The 17,867-nt window shown below is 34.4% G+C and overlaps 1 protein-coding gene and 1 long non-coding RNA gene across 11 annotated transcripts in view; one reads left to right on the forward strand and one right to left on the reverse strand.

Moving 5' to 3' along the window:
- The window catches only part of LOC117198314 (uncharacterized), a 424,014-nt gene that overhangs the window by 377,150 nt on the left and 28,997 nt on the right, over positions 1–17,867 (reverse strand). The window lies entirely within an intron of this gene.
- Positions 1–17,867, forward strand: part of PNPT1 (polyribonucleotide nucleotidyltransferase 1) — a 40,103-nt gene that overhangs the window by 4,188 nt on the left and 18,048 nt on the right. The window contains exons 2-13 of one of the 4 annotated variants that reach the window (XM_004284385.4): positions 559–619; positions 1,221–1,295; positions 2,014–2,119; positions 2,987–3,036; positions 4,056–4,119; positions 4,221–4,268; positions 5,208–5,321; positions 10,211–10,397; positions 11,274–11,325; positions 11,727–11,784; positions 14,029–14,125; positions 14,577–14,679. In XM_004284385.4, coding sequence (XP_004284433.1) covers positions 559–619; positions 1,221–1,295; positions 2,014–2,119; positions 2,987–3,036; positions 4,056–4,119; positions 4,221–4,268; positions 5,208–5,321; positions 10,211–10,397; positions 11,274–11,325; positions 11,727–11,784; positions 14,029–14,125; positions 14,577–14,679 — 1,015 coding nt within the window. The remainder of the gene's footprint in view (positions 1–558; positions 620–1,220; positions 1,296–2,013; positions 2,120–2,986; positions 3,037–4,055; positions 4,120–4,220; positions 4,269–5,207; positions 5,322–10,210; positions 10,398–11,273; positions 11,326–11,726; positions 11,785–14,028; positions 14,126–14,576; positions 14,680–17,867) is intronic. The other 3 variants (XM_049695956.1, XM_033414203.2, XM_049695957.1) reach the window with 3 other exon arrangements.

Below are 17,867 nucleotides of genomic sequence, written 5' to 3' on the forward strand. Positions count from 1 at the left end.
GTCTGCAGTCAATCTTGGAGTTTATATTTGGAAAGCAATGAGGGAAGTTTTAAAGGATTTAAGGAGAGAAATGATCTAGTTTGTGTGGTAAAAGGCTACTTTAATCAACAAGGCAAGGGTGGTAAAACAAAAGAGACTAAGGTGGTAAATGGGAAAAACACTTAAGAAGACAGCTTCTGGGGATATATGTATACATATAAATGATTCACTTTGCTGTACAGCAGAAACTAACACAACATTGTAAAGCAACTATACTCCTCTAAAAATTATTTAAAAAAAAAAAGAAGAAGAAAGCTTTTGCACCCCAGAAATACTGTGTCATTCAGATTATCCTGTGCCTTGGTTTCTATGTTTTTCCTAAAGCAGCTCTTAAATTCCCCTGTATCTTCAATAATGATAGTGAACTCTATCCCTTTTTAGTTTGTTTTTTGCTGGTTGGGGGCCTGTGGGGCTTGGTAACCTTTAGTTCTTCTATTAGAATCTTTAATTGCTTTATACTAAGCTGGGAATTGTACTGATGACCTAAGTCCTTTTGTATTGAATTTTTATTTTAAACAGAAAATTAGAAATATCCTCTGGAAAACTGGCCAGATTTGCAGATGGCTCTGCTATAGTACAGGTAAAAAGTCCAAGTTGTTAAATTTTCATCTTAAAAATGGTTATCAAGACTGGTACTGAATATCTTTACAACATCATGTAACTTCTTAGAATTTTGGTATTGGAAATTGATTCAGACCATTTCTAGTGTCAGAACCATTCCAGACAACCAGTGAGTCAGAGGACTAGGTATATTAAATGAACTTTAAGATCTCTTCCAAACTTGGGGTTCTGTTTTATTCTTGTAAACTCTGTAATGCTTTTCTAGAGAAAGTAATTTTACAGGTTTCTTCAATAGTAATACTTGGGAAATTTTTTATAGGCTAAATTTCCTAATAAGAAGTAGAAAATATGATTGGATGTGACTACGCTATCAGTGAGCCTTTTCCCTTTAGTTCTGTTGCTTTCGAAAAACTTAGTGACTATTCTAATACAGATCATGATCATGCAGAAGGGATTAAGATCGGACTACTTGTGAATAATTATTTTCATAGTCATTGTGTCATGGAATAACATTTCTTTTCCCTTCATTTAACTGAGGGAGGATTCAGTCATTCACTGCTTATATGTTAATATCTGATTTTAAAAAAATTTACCAGTGTTGTTGTTTATGTTTAACTAAGTCAGGTGACACTGCAGTGATGGTCACAGCGGTCAGTAAAACAAAACCTTCACCTTCCCAGTTCATGCCTTTGGTGGTAAGTATTTGCTGATTTTTCTGAACTGTAGCATAAATATATATATTTATAGCATAAATATAGAATTTGTAGTATTTTCGTCCACTGTCTAGTGAGTACAAAGTGTAAACTTTGCACAATAAAGGATTTTCCTTAATTGTTTGATACTGAGTCATTAAAAGAATTTAAAATGATTGCTTCATAACCAATTCTCATATTAGTGGTAAGCATACTTTACAAGGTCCAAGTTCATTAAGTTGACAAAAACAGTGGAAGTGCACAAGTACTTTGATGTTTAATAAGCAATGAATTCATTGCTTTCATAAATTTCCCTTTAGTATGAGTCTGCAAGTATATGTTTGGTGAAGAGTAAAGAGCTCATTAGTATTTTATGGCTTCTTTTATTATGAAAAGGGGAATGCAGTTATATCTAAGAGAGGTAATACAAAAAAGGCAATGTTGAACTTGACCAGGATAAGCTACTGTGGGAAGTAGGGACGCTACACAGTCATCTGACTAAGTGGAAGGCTTTTTAAAAATCCATTTGCTGAAACATTTCTATCAGCTCTCCTTTCCCTAAGAGATACAAAACACTAAAAGTAAACAAAATGTTCTCCACTTGTAGTCTGGAACATGCTGTTGCAAGCTCAGGAGAATTGTACCTATATAGAAATTCTTGGGGAATAGTTTGCTACTACAAAAAGCAGTCGAATGAACTGCATTTTCATTGCTGCTTCAGGTTGACTATAGACAGAAGGCTGCTGCAGCAGGTAGAATTCCCACAAACTATCTTAGAAGAGAGATTGGATCTTCTGATAAAGAAATTCTTACAAGTCGAGTAATAGGTAAGATATTAAGATAGAGGCATTAATCCTCTCTGATAAGCCTGTGTTAGTATCTCTTTTCTTCCATCTGTATTCTACAGTATCTCTTAAATTTTCTTTCACTACATTAACACTGCCTAAGATTATTTACTTTCTGTATCCCCTCACTCAAATGTGGGCTCCATGAGAGAAAAAACTTTTTGTTTGTTTAATACTGAATCCCCTATACTTGGCATACTGCCCAGCACAAAATAGGCATTCAATAAATATTTGTTGACTAAATGAATGAATCTCTATTAATCACATAAATTCTGTGGCCCACGCCTCTACTCTGTTGAACCTATCCTGAGTATTTTCCATTTTTATGTTCAACATGGTAATTCCTGAAAGCATTATATTCATCGACTACTGAAATATGTTTATAACCTGTCAAATCTTCGACATCCTTAAATATTGAGGATCATTTGTAGTCTATAGCTCTTCTACCCAAAATTTCTACTTTATATTTATATGCATTCATCAGACACAGAAAACCAAGGAAGGATTTTCTTTTGGTCTACTGTTGGTTAAGTCTCTTTCCTCTGCTTATATAAATAAATAACAAATAAGCAATGAATTCTGATGCCTGTGGAACCAGAATGAAAAGCTGCTCCCCAATTTTACACTTGGGTGCTCTTGCCCTGCTAGTTTTTCATCTTTAGGGCATTATGTATATTAATATTAATATATGTATATTTACTGACCCTGTCAGTAAATTAGTCCAAGGGTTTTGTTTTTGTTATTATTGTTTTGTTTTATTGAATGGCTAGTTATATTATTTTTTTTTAAACTGTGAAGCAGCTTCTGTCAGTAACTATTTAATGTCTTTTCTTTTTTTGCTTTTGGCAGATCGTTCAATTAGACCTCTCTTTCCAGCAGGCTACTTTTATGATACACAGGTAGGTTCTGTTTTAGGTTTATTTGTTTCCAGGTCAATCAAAAATGACTTACTGAATCCCTATTTAATACTTCCTAGGCTAAACATTATAAACAGTACAAAATAAGAATTTTTGGTGATCCTGTTACATTTTACATTAAGTTTTTTTAAAAACAATAATTTTTAAAAGCTAACATTTATTTGGTGTCAATTTGAGCTGATACCTGAATTACGAGTAGGAATTAGCCAATGTAGGAGTGTAGGAAGATGGAATGGGAAGCACAGAAGCCCTAAGGCAGGAAAGAAGTTGGTAAATCTGAAGAAAGGTTAGAGTGATTGAGGTGGGTGGGGACAGTTCAGGCTGGGCCTTGAAGGTCATATTAGTAACAGACTAGGACAGTTGACACAACTAATCTTTATTACCTATTTTTATCACTGGGTCCTCTAAACCTCTACTTTCTTATATTTTAATACTTTGTGAATATTACTTTCTTTCAGAATAATGACCCATATACTTTAATTAAGTAACTATTTTATGTATTTGAGAAAAATAAATATGCCTTGCAAATTTCCCTTTGCAAGGATGTCACTGCCTCAAGAAGTTATTTTCCTAAGTACATGACATAGGCATATTATTACAGTGTAATTTATTTGTCTATGCTTAGCAAACAGAAGACAATATTTTTATGTAACATTTACTAACATAGCTAACATTTACTGAATACTTTCAACATGCTCAGTATTATAAATGCTTTACGCACAATATTTCCTATAATTTTCCTAAGAACTGTTTAGGAAGATGCTGTTATTTTTCCCTTTTAAAGATAATGAAACTTTTTGAGGCTTAATTTAAGTAATTTGTCAATGGTCAAGCATGTAGTTAAATGATAACCAGAATTAAGGGGTTTGACTACAAAGGCCCTGCTTTTAACCATATAGCGCTCCTATATTTTAGGACAAGATGTTAATCGAAATGATAATCCTCCCAAATCAAGCAGATTTTTTTTTTTTAAGTGCTGTGAATTTTTTCCCTTGCACCAGATCCTTTGTAATCTGTTAGCAGTAGATGGTGTTAATGAACCTGATGTCCTAGCAATTAATGGTGGTAAGTATAAAAATAAAGATTCAAATTATTACTGTTGTTTTTTTTTTTAAGTGATGAAATATTTTTATTTCAGCTCTTATTTTTTTCCTTTTTCCTTAAAGCTTCTGTAGCCCTCTCATTATCAGATATTCCTTGGAATGGACCTATTGGTAAGTTAGGTTTTGAAAATAAGAAACATTATATTTGTTTCAAGAAATAAGAGTAAGCATGCTATAGCAAGGGCATAAATTTATTGGCTCTGAATTATTATTTCTTAGGGAGTTGAATTAAATGACATTCTAAGAAGAGTCCTTTCAACATTTTGAGATATTTTTATCTTTGCTTTGGGTTTTGTTTCTTATAGCAGTATGTTATGGTGTTAAAGATTATTTTGTTTTTAGATACTGTGACTTCTTTGTTGCCTCTTCTGTTAGAGGACTTTCTCTTTTTTTGGACTGGGAAATTGTCAGAGTACATACTCTTTCAGGATAATACAAACATGTTTGTAACTTACGGCTCTTATAAGTTGTAATCATGCAATATACAAATGATTCATCAAGTAAATAATTATTGACTGTCCTAAATGCCAGATACTGAGCTAAGCACCAAAGGAACTAAGGCAGACTAGGCATCAGCAGTACAAGATGAATGAGACAGTTCTTGGTTTCAGCATAAGTGAAACAGACAAATAATTATTGATATTTATAAACAATATTATAAAGGTATAGTCAGAGTGCTAAGAAAATGATAGAGAAGGGCGGGTTTAGTCTTGTGATGTCAGGCTGTCAAGGAGAGCTCCTCAGAGTTATCGACATTTAAGCTGAACCTTAGTAGGGTCAGATTGTAAGCACTTGCCTTAGAGAAAGTACATTCTAGACCAGGAGAAGAACATGAGCATAATCACAGAGATGTAGAAGAAATGGTGTACTTGAGCAACTGAGTAAGGCCAGAGGTAGGGTGAGGTAGTATAATCTGTGGGCCTTAAATACCATGATAGAAATATGGATTTTACTGTGGTCACAATTGAAGATAGGGATTGAAGCTGTCACTAAGATGTCTTGAAAACTGAGTTTTTATTAAACAGTTGCCAATATTTTAATATGTTTTAGGGGCAGTACGAATAGGAATGATTGATGGAGAATGTGTTGTTAACCCAACACGAAAAGAAATGTCTTCCAGTACTTTAAATTTAGTGGTTACTGGAGCACCTAAAAGTCAGATTGGTAAGTAGTTTAAGTGGTAGATTTATTCTGGATTTTACTTACAAGTTCTGGCTTCTTAAAAATGCATTTAAACTCTTTTTTTGTATGTGTGCTTTGTTAATTGGCCATAAAGATTTTTGTTTTATTGCTGCCCTATTTTGGTAGCGCTCTTGCTTCATATCAGATAATACCTAAAATTATAGACTGTTATACCACTCTAATTGAAATATACAAAAGTCATTATCAAGATAATTCTAGTAATTATTTTTAGACAGATAAGCTAGTCTAAAATTTGAAGTTCCAACTATGGTAGTAAATTAATTGTTTCATTCATTTAAATATGTTAATTTGGCTAATGCAGTCATTCTAAGTCTGTTTATTGTCCTCTGAGAAAGAGGTATCATATTTCCAGTAGGTGGAAAACTAGTAATAAAGTAGAAGAAATGCTCTGACCATGGGCCACCTTCACTCCTTCTACCTAAAATGTCATAATTGCATGAATGAAAATCAGGGGCTGGTTCTGTTGAAGAAGAATGGGCTTTAACAGTCCAAATGACCTTGGTTTGAAACCCAGCATCTGCCGCAGTTAACCATGGACAAATTAATTAAGGTCTCTTAGCAGTTTATTCTACTATGTGACATGTGATGTCTGGAACTTTTTGACAATGGATCTTCTAATGTGGGAACATTTTGATGAAACGTAAACTATTAAACTTTTAGTTCTTTTTCTGTACAATTAATGTGTGAGACACCTCATTTCCAGCTTCTTCTTTTGGAGTGTTAGTAATAAGTTAGAATTAGGTATTATCAATATATATGATAGACAAAACACATGAAACAGGAGTTGTGTATTGTCTACATGTTAGTTAGGGATTGTGTGGTTAAACTAAATAACAAGGCTTAAACAAGATAGGAACTTACTTTTCTCTCAAGTAACAAAAATTCAGAGGTAATAAGTCCAGGACAATTACAGCAGCTCCATAATGTCTTAAGAAATCTAGATTCTTTTTAGCTTTCTACTCTGCTATCCTCAGGGTGTGGCCCACATCTTCATACTTATGAACAGGCTACCAGAGCTCTGGCCAACTTTTCTAACTTTCTAACTTACAGGCAGGAGGAAGAAAAAAGAAAAAGGGGAATAGAAAAAGGAGTGTGCCCTCTGAGTAAGTCAGCCTCCCTTTTAAAGAACTTTCCCAGAAGTCCCCACATAGCAGTTTCCACTTACATCTTATTGGACAGAAGTGTGACACATCTGCATCCATGACTACAAGGGAGGCAAGGAAATGGTTTTTGGATTCTACCTTGAGAAGGTGGGGAACTACTGAAATATAGAGAGGATTCCAAAGATATGGGGAAGCTCTGAATAACGAATGACCCCTACATCATATTCGAGCATCTCAGAAAGGGCCTTGAGCAGAGTATTGGTTTACTATTTGAAGTTCACTTGGTCTCCATCTGAAATTTTTTTTGCTGAAAGTTACAATGTTCATTTAATTCCAATTAGTAAATCGATTTGGCTTCTTTACAGGGCCTTTATGATTAGAATCAAGGTTTGTAAAGTATCCGGCATAGTACCTAGTACCTAGTAAGCAAACAGTCAATACCTGCTATTACCATTAAGACACAAAATAAACTTGCTTCTAAATGGTCATATAGCTTCTATCTGCCTTAGAATTTGAACCCCTCTAATTTTAAATAGATATTGGAGGAATGAACTAAGGATCTTTACTATATCTGTGGCATGCCACAGAAACCCGATAGGCAGCCTTCCAGCTGGCTGTTCTCACCCGTTCCTCTCTAGATGGAAGAATGAAACCAGAAACTGCTTAAACCATCACAGGGTAGTCTTGAGTAATTATAAGGAGGCTGAACGTGATTCAGAACCAACCTGTAAGGAGACTGGTTTCAGAAGTTACCAGCATCCATTTTATGACTTCCGCATCACTATTTTCAGCCAGTACTCTGTACTTTTGTCAAGGTATACCAAATATACATCTGACCCCATGTTCATGTATTAAAGTTAATATTGGGTCCAAGTCAAATATCATCATCATGGAACTTCTGGGATACAAAACTACAAAAAAGTTATTGCTACCATTTCATTATTAAAATATTTAGGGCTTCCCTGGTGGCGCAGTGGTTGAGAGTCCGCCTGCCGATGCAGGGGACATGGGTTCGAGACCTGGTCCCGGAAGTTCCCACATGCCACAGAGCAGCTAAGCGCATGCGCCACAATTACTGAGCCTGTGCTCTAGACCTCGCTAGCCACAACTACTGAAGCCCGCATGCCTAGAGCCCATGCTCCGCAACAAGAGAAGCCACCGCAATGAGAGGCCCATGTACCACAACGAAGAGTAGCCCCCTCTCGCTGCAACTAGAGAAAAACCCACGCACAGCAAGGAAGACCCAATGCAGCCAAAAAATAAAACAATAAAAAAAAGAAAAATGAATTGCTTTGAAATTTAATTGGTGAAAACAAAGTCTGAGTAATATTCATTTTCTTTGCCATATTCTCTTCTTTAAATGAATTTACTGAGGTATAATTTACATACACTAAATGCATGTTTGGGACTTCCCTGGTGGTCCAAGTGGCTGGTGCTCCGCGCTCCCAGTGCAGGGTCCGGGGTTCAATCCGTGGTCAGGGAACTAGATCCTGCATGCATGCCGCAACAAAGATCCCTCACACTGCAATGAAGATCCTGTGTGCTGCAACTTAAAAAAAAAGATCCCATGTGCCACAACTAGAAAAGATCACACATACCGCAACTAAGACCTGGTTGCAGCCAAATAAATAATTTTAAAATGCATGTTTTTTTAAATTTTTTAAAAATTTGTTTATTTTATTTATTTGTTTATGGCTGTGTTGGGTCTGTGTTGCTGCTCACGGGCTTTCTCTCGTTGCAGCAAGCGGGGGCTACTCTTCGTTGAGGTGTGCAGGCTTCTCATTGTGGTGGCTTCTCTTTTTGCAGAGGATGGGCTCTAGGTGCGCGGGCTACAGTAGTTGTGGCACATGGGTTCAGTAGTTGTGATTCATGGGCTCTAGAGCGCAGGCTCAGTAGTTGTGGTGCACAGGCTTAGTTGCTCCGCAGCATGTGGGATCTTCCCGGACCAGGGCTTGAACCCGTGTCCCCTGCATTGGCAGGCAGATTCTTAACCACTATGCCACCAGGGAAGCTCTAAATGCATGTTTTTAAATTTCCAATTTAATTCTGTGAAAGTGAGAGGTCATGGGAATACAGATAAGAAAAAGGATATAACCATCTCCATATCATGGTATCAGAGGAAGCATCTTCATGCCTCAAGTGAAGAACTGAAACCTTACCTCCCTTTACCCTCCCCCATGTATATTTGTTTATGTTTATCTACATTTAGAACCACAATAGGGAAGTGTCACAATTTTTGCTTTTGCTTCAACCATCAGTTTAGAAAATTCCAGAGAAGGAAAGTATATTGTACTTACCAATATTTCTGCTTAACATGTTCTTAACATGGTTTCTTCCTTTATTGTTTGCTTTCTGTTTAGAGAACTTTCCTTAGCCATTTTAGGGTGACACATTTTCTTCTTTCTCCTTCATCTAAGAGTCTTGATTTCTCCTTCATTCCTAAATATCTTCACTGGGTATAGGATTCTGGGATGACAGTTCTTTTCTTTCAGCACCTGAAAAATATTATGCCTCTTCCTTCTGGCCTCCATGGTTTCTGATGATAAATCTGCTGTTGTTTGCTTTTCCCACATGGGTAAGGTCATTTTTCTCTGGCTGGTTTCAAGATTTTTTTCTTTGTCTTTGGTTATCAGAAGTTTAATTATGATGTGTCTTTCTTTGGGTCATCCTATGTAGGGTTTATTCAGCTTCTTGAATATGCAGGTTTATGTCTCTGCCAAATTTGGGGAGTTTCCAGCTATTTTTTTTTCCCAGTACTTTTCAGCCCTGCCATCTTTCTCCTCTCTTTCCAGGACACCAGTGACACAAGTGTTATATCTTTTGTTACACTTTCACAGGTCTGCTTCAATTGACTGATGGAATTCCAACATATGAAGCATATAAGTAGATTTTTTTTTCATTCTCCATTATGCCTAGAAGCCTTAGAAGTGACTTTTTAGGCAATAATAAATCTTAATGATAACATTATGTGGTTAAACATATTAGTTATGACGGCAACTATGTATTACATGATCTTTGACTTTGGACAAGTTGAGGAATGCCAGAAATGGCACACAAGTTGGCAGGAGTCTATTCAGCCTTGTAGAAACCAAAGCCAAAGCTGAATAGTAGATTTTAGCTAGGTACCATGGTAGAAGCCTTACTTTGGAGCTTCCCTGCTTTACACAGGAGTTTTACTGTTACAGAACTATAAAAACAACCTTTTTATGGTAGTAGCTAGGGTTCTCTAGTTGGCTTACTTGAAACAGTATCACTACAAAGATTTCCCCACCTGTGCAAGAATTAGACAATGTGACAATGACCAAATTAAGTGGGAAGTCACATCAAATATTGTTAAACAGGAAACATTTATTGGCCACCTATTGTGCTGATATTATAAAATTTCATTTTAAATACATTAAAAAAAAGATGCAATTGTACACATTAAAAGATGGAATTTTATGGTATTTGAATTATATCTTATAAAGCTGTTATAAAAAGTTGTGTGCGTAGTTTATTTTCCATTTCATTTTTTATGAGAAATCTCTCATTAAATTTATGAAGACTATAAACCTAACTTCAAATATCAAGGTTTCTTTATTCATTTACTACTGTTTATATTTTGGAATTATGTTGATTCTGAGGAAAGAAATCAAAAAGGATTAATAAAATTCATCTGTAGTATTTATGTCATGTCATGGTATTTGAAAATGCTATATTGGTAAAAGGTTCAATGGCAGTCCTTTTGTTTTTTCTTTTTTTTTTTAGTCATGTTGGAAGCCTCTGCAGAGAATATTTTACAGCAGGACTTTTGCCATGCTATCAAAGTGGGAGTAAAATATACACAACAAATAATTCAGGGCATCCAGCAGTTGGTAAAAGAAATTGGTGTTACCAAGAGGACACCTCAGAAGTTATTTGTTCCTTTGCCAGAGATTGTGAAACACGCTCATAAGTAAGAACATCTGTACAAAAGAAAATATGAAAGTGTCACCAGATTTAATTTCCTCTCAGAAAAAACTTCTCATGGAAGCATTGTCCATGCATTACTTCTTAAATAGCACCCTTCTATTTTAAGAGTCATTGCCATAAATACCAGTCTAATGCTTTAAAAAGGATAAACCCACATCCCTCTTGAAGGGCCTAAGTTTGAATCTCAAAGGAAAGGGGAGAGTGAGTTTACTGGTGAAGATTCAGATCATCCTCATATCTCTCTGTGTGAAGGAAAAAGAGTATATAAAGCATAAGATATTTGAATATCTAAGGAAACTGTTGAGGTTCTTGAAAAGAAATACAATCACCACTATATGCCCAGTCCTTATAATAGTGCCTGCACATAAGCACTCAGTAAATTATGAATGAATGACCAGAAAATTATTTCACTTTATTTGAAATAAATTGAAAAAGTTAATATTTCCATTAGTATGAGTCTCACAGCCATTACTCAGAGATTAAAGAGTTATATACACTGTCCCCAACAAAAGCGTTGCCTGCAATAACAGCCAAAACACGTAGAACAGGAAAAAACAACTGGTCATATGAGAGAGACTGAGCAGAGAGAAAGAGAAAAATCTAAGGTGAAATTAATTGAACAATGAAGAAGGGAGGGCATGTGTGTGATTCCCTTAAGATGTGAGGAGAAAGAAATTTGTGTTTTGTATCATATTATAAATAGTAAACAGATTAGCAGTGTTATAGAGCAATAAATACATATTTTTAATTCTTTATGAAATGTTAAATATTTTAGATTATTAAATATTTCAGTTTTGTTTATAATAGACACTGCCTAGTGTTTCCAAATATGCTGACATTTATTTTGTGCTTAAAATAGACTCGCCGTGGAAAAACTCTACGCAGTTTTTACAGATCATGAACATGATAAAGTAGGTATACCTGAATGATAAAGTAGGTATACCTGAATTTTGTTTATATAATTGTTCTGGGAATTCTTTTTTGTCATAGCTTACACAGTTTTGTTTATGAATATTTGTCCTGTTTTTATGAAAAATCTCTAAACAGAAAGCTAAATAAAAGCCTAGCTGTTTGCTTCTCCATTCTCCTGTTGTTGGGAAGGAAGTTTTAGGGAAAACTTTTAGGGAAGTGTGGAAATATATTTAAATGAATTAAACAGGTAATATTCCCTACAAATCAATAACCAGTTTCAATATTTTAAAGAATGTTACCATGAGAGAGAAATCTGATTACTATTACAATGTGTTAATTGTATAATAATTTAAAAAATAGAAATGTTAAATATAATAACTGAACCTCAACTTTCTTTTAGATTTCCAGAGATGAAGCCGTTAACAAGATTAGATTAGATACAGAGGAACAACTAAAAGGTAATTTTTTTTTTTTTTTAGTTTAAAAAATATTTAAAGGAAATAATAGATTTTAAAGTTTCAGTTGTGAGACCTTGAACAAATTGGTTATTCTCATTACTCCTTAGTTTTATCTTTGGTAAACTTAAAATAATGATACATCCCAAGGTTACTGTTAAATTGACCTCTATAAATGGGTAAGAACTGCACCTGACATAGAGTGGGCACCAATAAATGCTGAATGTGAGGTATTCCTGACCTTTTCTGGATCAAACTCTCATACTCCAAAATGGGTATCGTTGTATCCTGTCATGAAAATCTAAAAGATATTCTTTAAAATTCTTGTTCTTAATTTGTAAAACTGCAATACTAATAATACATGGTTTGTGGGGATTGAATGAATAAGTCATTTACATCTGCGCCTGGCACATAGCAAGTGTTCAGTAAGTGTTAACTGATGTTGTTATTATTAACATGTGGAATTGTAAAATTTAGATTTTAGAGAATCTTGCTCTCTAAAAATTAAACAAAGGATTTGATTGTTTTAATATCAATCACAAACTGAATGTGTACCAGGCATGACATATAGTTCTCGTTAATTTTTCTGTTAACAGACAAATATTCTCTCACCTGAGTATCTTATTTTTTTTTTTTATTTTTTATTTTTTTTTGCGGTATGCGGGCCTCTCTCACTGTTGTGGCCTCTCCCATTGCGGAGCACAGGCTCCAGACGCGCAGGCTCAGCGGCCATGGCTCACGGGCCCAGCCGCTCCGCGGCATGTGGGATCTTCCCAGACCGGGGCACGAACCCGTGTCCCCTGCATCGGCAGGCGGACTCTCAACCACTGCGCCACCAGGGAAGCCCCCTGAGTATCTTATTTTAAGACAAAAATTCTGCTGCTAGCCTTGATATTAAGGCCATTACCTATAATTGCCATTGAAAAAGTTTGGTCTTTTCTCACTATATTTCATCCTATTAAGAATTAGAAGTTGTTGAACTGAATGAATAAGCATTTTCAGAACTCTAATGGAAAACTGATGAATTCATAAAAGTGCTAACAAAAGATCAAGATGAAAAAAAATTAATTACATGGGACTGAGTGAACTGATGACGATGATTATAATTTTTGTGACTTTCTGTTTGAATAAAAAAAAAAACTTTGAAGCATTTAGTACAAAATACAGGTTAATATCTTTATAACTTTGACCTGGGAAATAATTTCTTAATTTACAATAAAAGAGCTAATCATAAAAAAAAAAGAGAGAGAAGCTGTATAACACCTGTTGCCTTATTTAAAAAGAAAAGTGATTTTGTGTTTGTATTAATACATAATAGAATACCTTCATGACCCTCTGGGTTCATAGGATATTTTAAATGTTTTGTTACTAATTATTTTCATCTCCAAGTGCAACTCAGTTAAAGCATAAAAATTCATATTAAAATATAATATTTAAAATTATTCTTGCCTGATGAAGACACAATTCTTAATATATCTCTCTGTGGCCACTTCTTGTGTTCTGGTTACTTTAAAGTTATATTTAATAAACCAATTGCTTAAGAGAACAGTGCTTAAAACTTGGCATAAATCAATTGGTAAGATAAAGTAGCTGAACATTTAAAAGCATAAGCCTAGGCCGACAAATCTGTATTCAGGTTACAGCTGTCAGTTACTACCTGAGTTATCTCACGCAATTTACTCCTCCTCTTTAGGCCTGTTTTTTTCTTCTGTAGAATGGGGATAATAGTAATAGAATTTACCTCATAAATTCCTATAAAGATTAAAGGCATTAAAAAAAAACATGTAAATTACCTGGGTTATGAAAGAACTTGATAAATGTTAACTAAAAACTAGTCGGTAGGGATTTGTAAAATATAAAAAAAAATTATTCCTCTATTTGTGGACCAAGATAAAAAGATCCTAAGGCAAAAGAGTTAAGGAGACTACTCTTAAAAATATCAGTTAAACCTTCTCATGATATGGTGGGCTAGATTTGTCAGATAACAATGTAATAGAAAGCTGATTTCAAAGCACTATTGTTCTGGTAGAAAGCAAACTAAGTTCCCATTAACAGTGCATTTGAGGTATAATACTTGTGTCTCTCCTACTTAAAAACATTTAATTTATCTACTTTGAGAACTAAATGTTCAGAGTCAACTCCCTTGGCTTACTTCCATAGTTAATTTATTTGATACTGTGAACTTAAGAGAAATCTTATCTTCCAGAAAGAGAAAATCTTTGTTTTGGTTTGTCTTTTCTTCTATAGAAAAATTTCCAGAAGTTGATTCCTATGAAATAATAGAATCCTTCAATGTTGCTGCAAAGGATGTTTTTAGAAGTATTATTTTGAATGAATACAAAAGGTAAACATATCCTTTTTTAATGGAATTGAAAGCAGGTTTCCTCAAAAGTGGCAACTTGCTCAAAGCAAGAGACTTTTTTTTTCAAGTAACAGGAAAGAATTATATAATGTTTATTTTATAAATGGATACCTGTTGAAGAGTGTGTGCATTGGGTAGATGTGTTCATCTCTCTGTGGGCCTCGTATAGAGCATTGCTTCACAGCTGTGACTGCATGTTAGAATTACCTGCAGAGCTTTTTAACAATATAAGTGTATGGGTCACAACCCTTGAAATTCTGATTCAGTGGGACTTAAGATGGGGCCCAGGTATCTATATTATTTTTTTAAAGTTCTACAGGCAGTTATGACATGCAGTTCAAGTTGAGAACTTCCTGGTAGGATTCAAAAGATAATGTGTGATTTTTCTGACTTCCAACACTGCTTTTCTTAATTATTTCCTTTATTACTGTAGGTGTGATGGTCGAGATTTGACTTCACTTAGGAATATAAATTGTGAGGTAGATATGTTTAAAATTCTTCATGGATCATCATTATTTCAAAGGGGACAAACACAGGTAATATATGTAAAAAGCTACAATTATTTGCCAATACAGGATTGCTTAATTAGTTCTAATAGAAGTACATTATGTAGGTTTTTAGCATATGGAATATATTATCTATTCAGAGTACTTTGATTTTTAAAAAATGTTTAACAGTCAAGATAATGAACGTACCCAAGAGTTTCCTCATGCCTCACTATAGTCTCTTCTTCCTGCTCCCCTCCCTTTCCTTAGGCAACTACTGATCTGCTTTTGTCACTGTAAATTAGTTTGCATTTTCTAGAATTATCTAGTATTTTTATTACATTTTTCTTTTAATCTTAAGTACACAAAATTAAGTCACTCATACTCCTCAGTTTATGACATATTAGCATTGTTGGTCTATGGCCAGGCCCTCACTTTTTTTCTCCATTTAGCCTGAACCTTAGTCCTATTCTTTTCCTTTACCTATTCCCTTATATTTAACACATATGTGTATGCATTGTTTCATGTATGGTATTACGCTTTATTTTAATTATGTTAATCACTAAGTTTGCCCATCTAATGGGTACAAAGTGGTGTGTCATTGCTTTCATTTGTGTTTCCTGATAAGGAATGAACTTCTCTAGCCAGTTAACATGATAACTGTATAAACCATACCCTGGGGGGCTGCATACCTCCAGGGCACTCTTTTCACAAAGATAGTGTCCCTAGAGTTGAGCAGAGTGGTAGCCCTAGTTAAGGTTTGCTCTTTTGTGAATTATCTGCTCATATCCTTTGACAAATTTGTTTTTTTCTTTTTTTAATATGGTTTACTGTCTTTTTCCTGCTGGTTTTTTTTTTTTTTTTTTCTGTACGTGGGCCTCTCACTGTTGTGGCCTCTCCCATTGTGGAGCACAGGCTCCAGACGCGCAGACTCAGTGGCCATGGCTCACGGGCCCAGCCGCTCCGCGGCATGTGGGATCTTCCCGGACTGGGGCACGAACCTGTGTCCCCTGCATCGGCAGGCAGACTCTCAACCACTGCGCCACCAGGGAAGCCCTTCCTGCTGTTTTTCACTGAGTTCTTATGTGTTTTAAATATTAATCCTTTTCAGTAAACATAATTTGTATGTATCATCTCCCTCTTTGCCATATGTCTTTTAACTTTGCTTGTGGTAGCCTACTATAAGCATACCTTGGAGATACTGCAAGTTCAGTTCCAAACCACTGCAATAAAGTGACTATCACAATAAAGCAAATCACACAAATTTTTTGATTTCCCAGTGCATATAAAATTTTTGTTTTATACTATACTGTAGTCTATTAAGTGGGCAATAACATTACATCTAAGAAAATAATGGACAAACCTTAATTTAAAAATACTTTATTGCTAAAAAGTGCTAACCATCATCTGAACCTTCAGCAAGTCATAATCTTTTTGCTGGTGAGGTTTTGAAAATTTTGAGAATTATCACAATGTGACACAAAGACACAAAATGAGCAAATGCTGTTGGAAAAACGGTGCTGATAGACCTGCTTGACACAAGGTTGCCACAAACCTTCAATTTGTAAAAAAGGCATTATCTGCAAATAATTAAAAAGTTAAACACAATAAAGTGAAATGCAGTAAAATGAGGTATGCCTGTATATGTCTACAGTGAACCCGAAATCTTTACTTTTAAGGTCTTTAAAGAAATCCTCCCTTACCCCAAAGTCACAAAATTATGCACCTACTTCTTCTATTAACTTTCTAGTTTTAGCTATTAAATTTAGACTATTAATCTATCTTGGAGTTTATTCCTATACAAGGTATTAAGTAGAACTCTCTAGAGTGAGCCAATTTTGCAACACTGTTTACTAAAAATTCATTTTTTTCCCATTGATTTGTAATGTTACCTTATCATATTCAAAGTTTATAAATACATGTTTGAACTATACTCTCTTCCATTGTTCTGTGAGTTAACCTGGGCCAGTGTCAGACTGTTTTAATTATTATAGTTTTGGGATATATTTTAAAATCTGAGGGGCAAATCCCTTTTTATTCTTCCTTCTCTTCCCACCCCAAATTGTCTTAGCTCTTCTGTTACATTTGTTCTTTCATTTAAATTTTAGTATCACATCAAGTTCTGAAAAAAATCTTTCTATCCAATACGATTTAGACTGGTTTTGCACTAAATTTACGGAATGAGTAAAAAATGATATTTTTACAATTTCAATCACAGTCTTTACAATAAATATAGTGTACCGCTCCTTTGATTTGGGTTTTCTTTTATGGCTTTTAATAAAAATTTAAAAAAATAACTCTATTAAATTTTGTATACTTTTGTTAGCCTTTCTGACAATCTGTCTTTTAACTAGAGTGTTTAGTCCATTAATGTTCAATTTAATTTTTTGAGTTTAGTCTCATTTTATTATTTGTTTTTGTTTAGCCCCTCTGTGTTTTGTTTTTCTATTCTTTCTGCCTTTTTAGATTAATTGAATATTTTTTAGATCTCCATTTGAATTTGTCTGTTTGCTTTTTAGCTATACCTCTGTGTTATTTTACACTGGTTACTACAGAGAATACAGTATACATTCTTTTCACAGTCTGTTTACAGTTAGTTTTTTTCACTTCACACAAAATGAGTAAAGTTTGCAACCACTTAGGTCCATTTGCCCCTCCTTCCATCCTTTATACTGTAGTTGTCTTATGAGTTACATCTACATGTATTGTAACTTCACAAGGCAACATTATAACTTTTATTTTAAACAGTTACATACTTAAAGAAGAGGGAAAAGATAGTCTTTTATATTGACCCACATATTTACCATTTCTGATGCTTTTTTATTTCTTCCTGAAGATCCAAGTTTCCATTTAGTATTATTTTGCTTCAATCTGACAGGACTTCATTTAGTATTGTCCTATGGATGTTCTGATAACAAATTCGTATTTTTCATTTATCTGAAAATGTCTTTATCTTTTTACAAAGAATCTTTTGCCAGAATATAGATTCTGGGTTGATGCTTTCTTCTTTCAGAACTTAAAGAAATGGTCTACGGTTTTTTGTTCTCCTTTTTTTTCTGATGAGAAATCAGGGCTCATTCAAATCATTGTTCCCTGTATGTTATTTTTTGTTTTCAACTGGGTGCTTTCAAGATTTTCTGTCTTTGGTTTCAGCAGTATGACTATGAAAAGTGTGGTTTTCTTTTATTTGTCCTACTAAGAGTTTCTTGAGCTTTAAACCTATAAATTTGTATCTTTCA

The sequence above is a fragment of the Orcinus orca genome, chromosome 13 (genome assembly GCF_937001465.1).
Source record: "Orcinus orca chromosome 13, mOrcOrc1.1, whole genome shotgun sequence".
NCBI lineage: Eukaryota > Metazoa > Chordata > Mammalia > Artiodactyla > Delphinidae > Orcinus > Orcinus orca.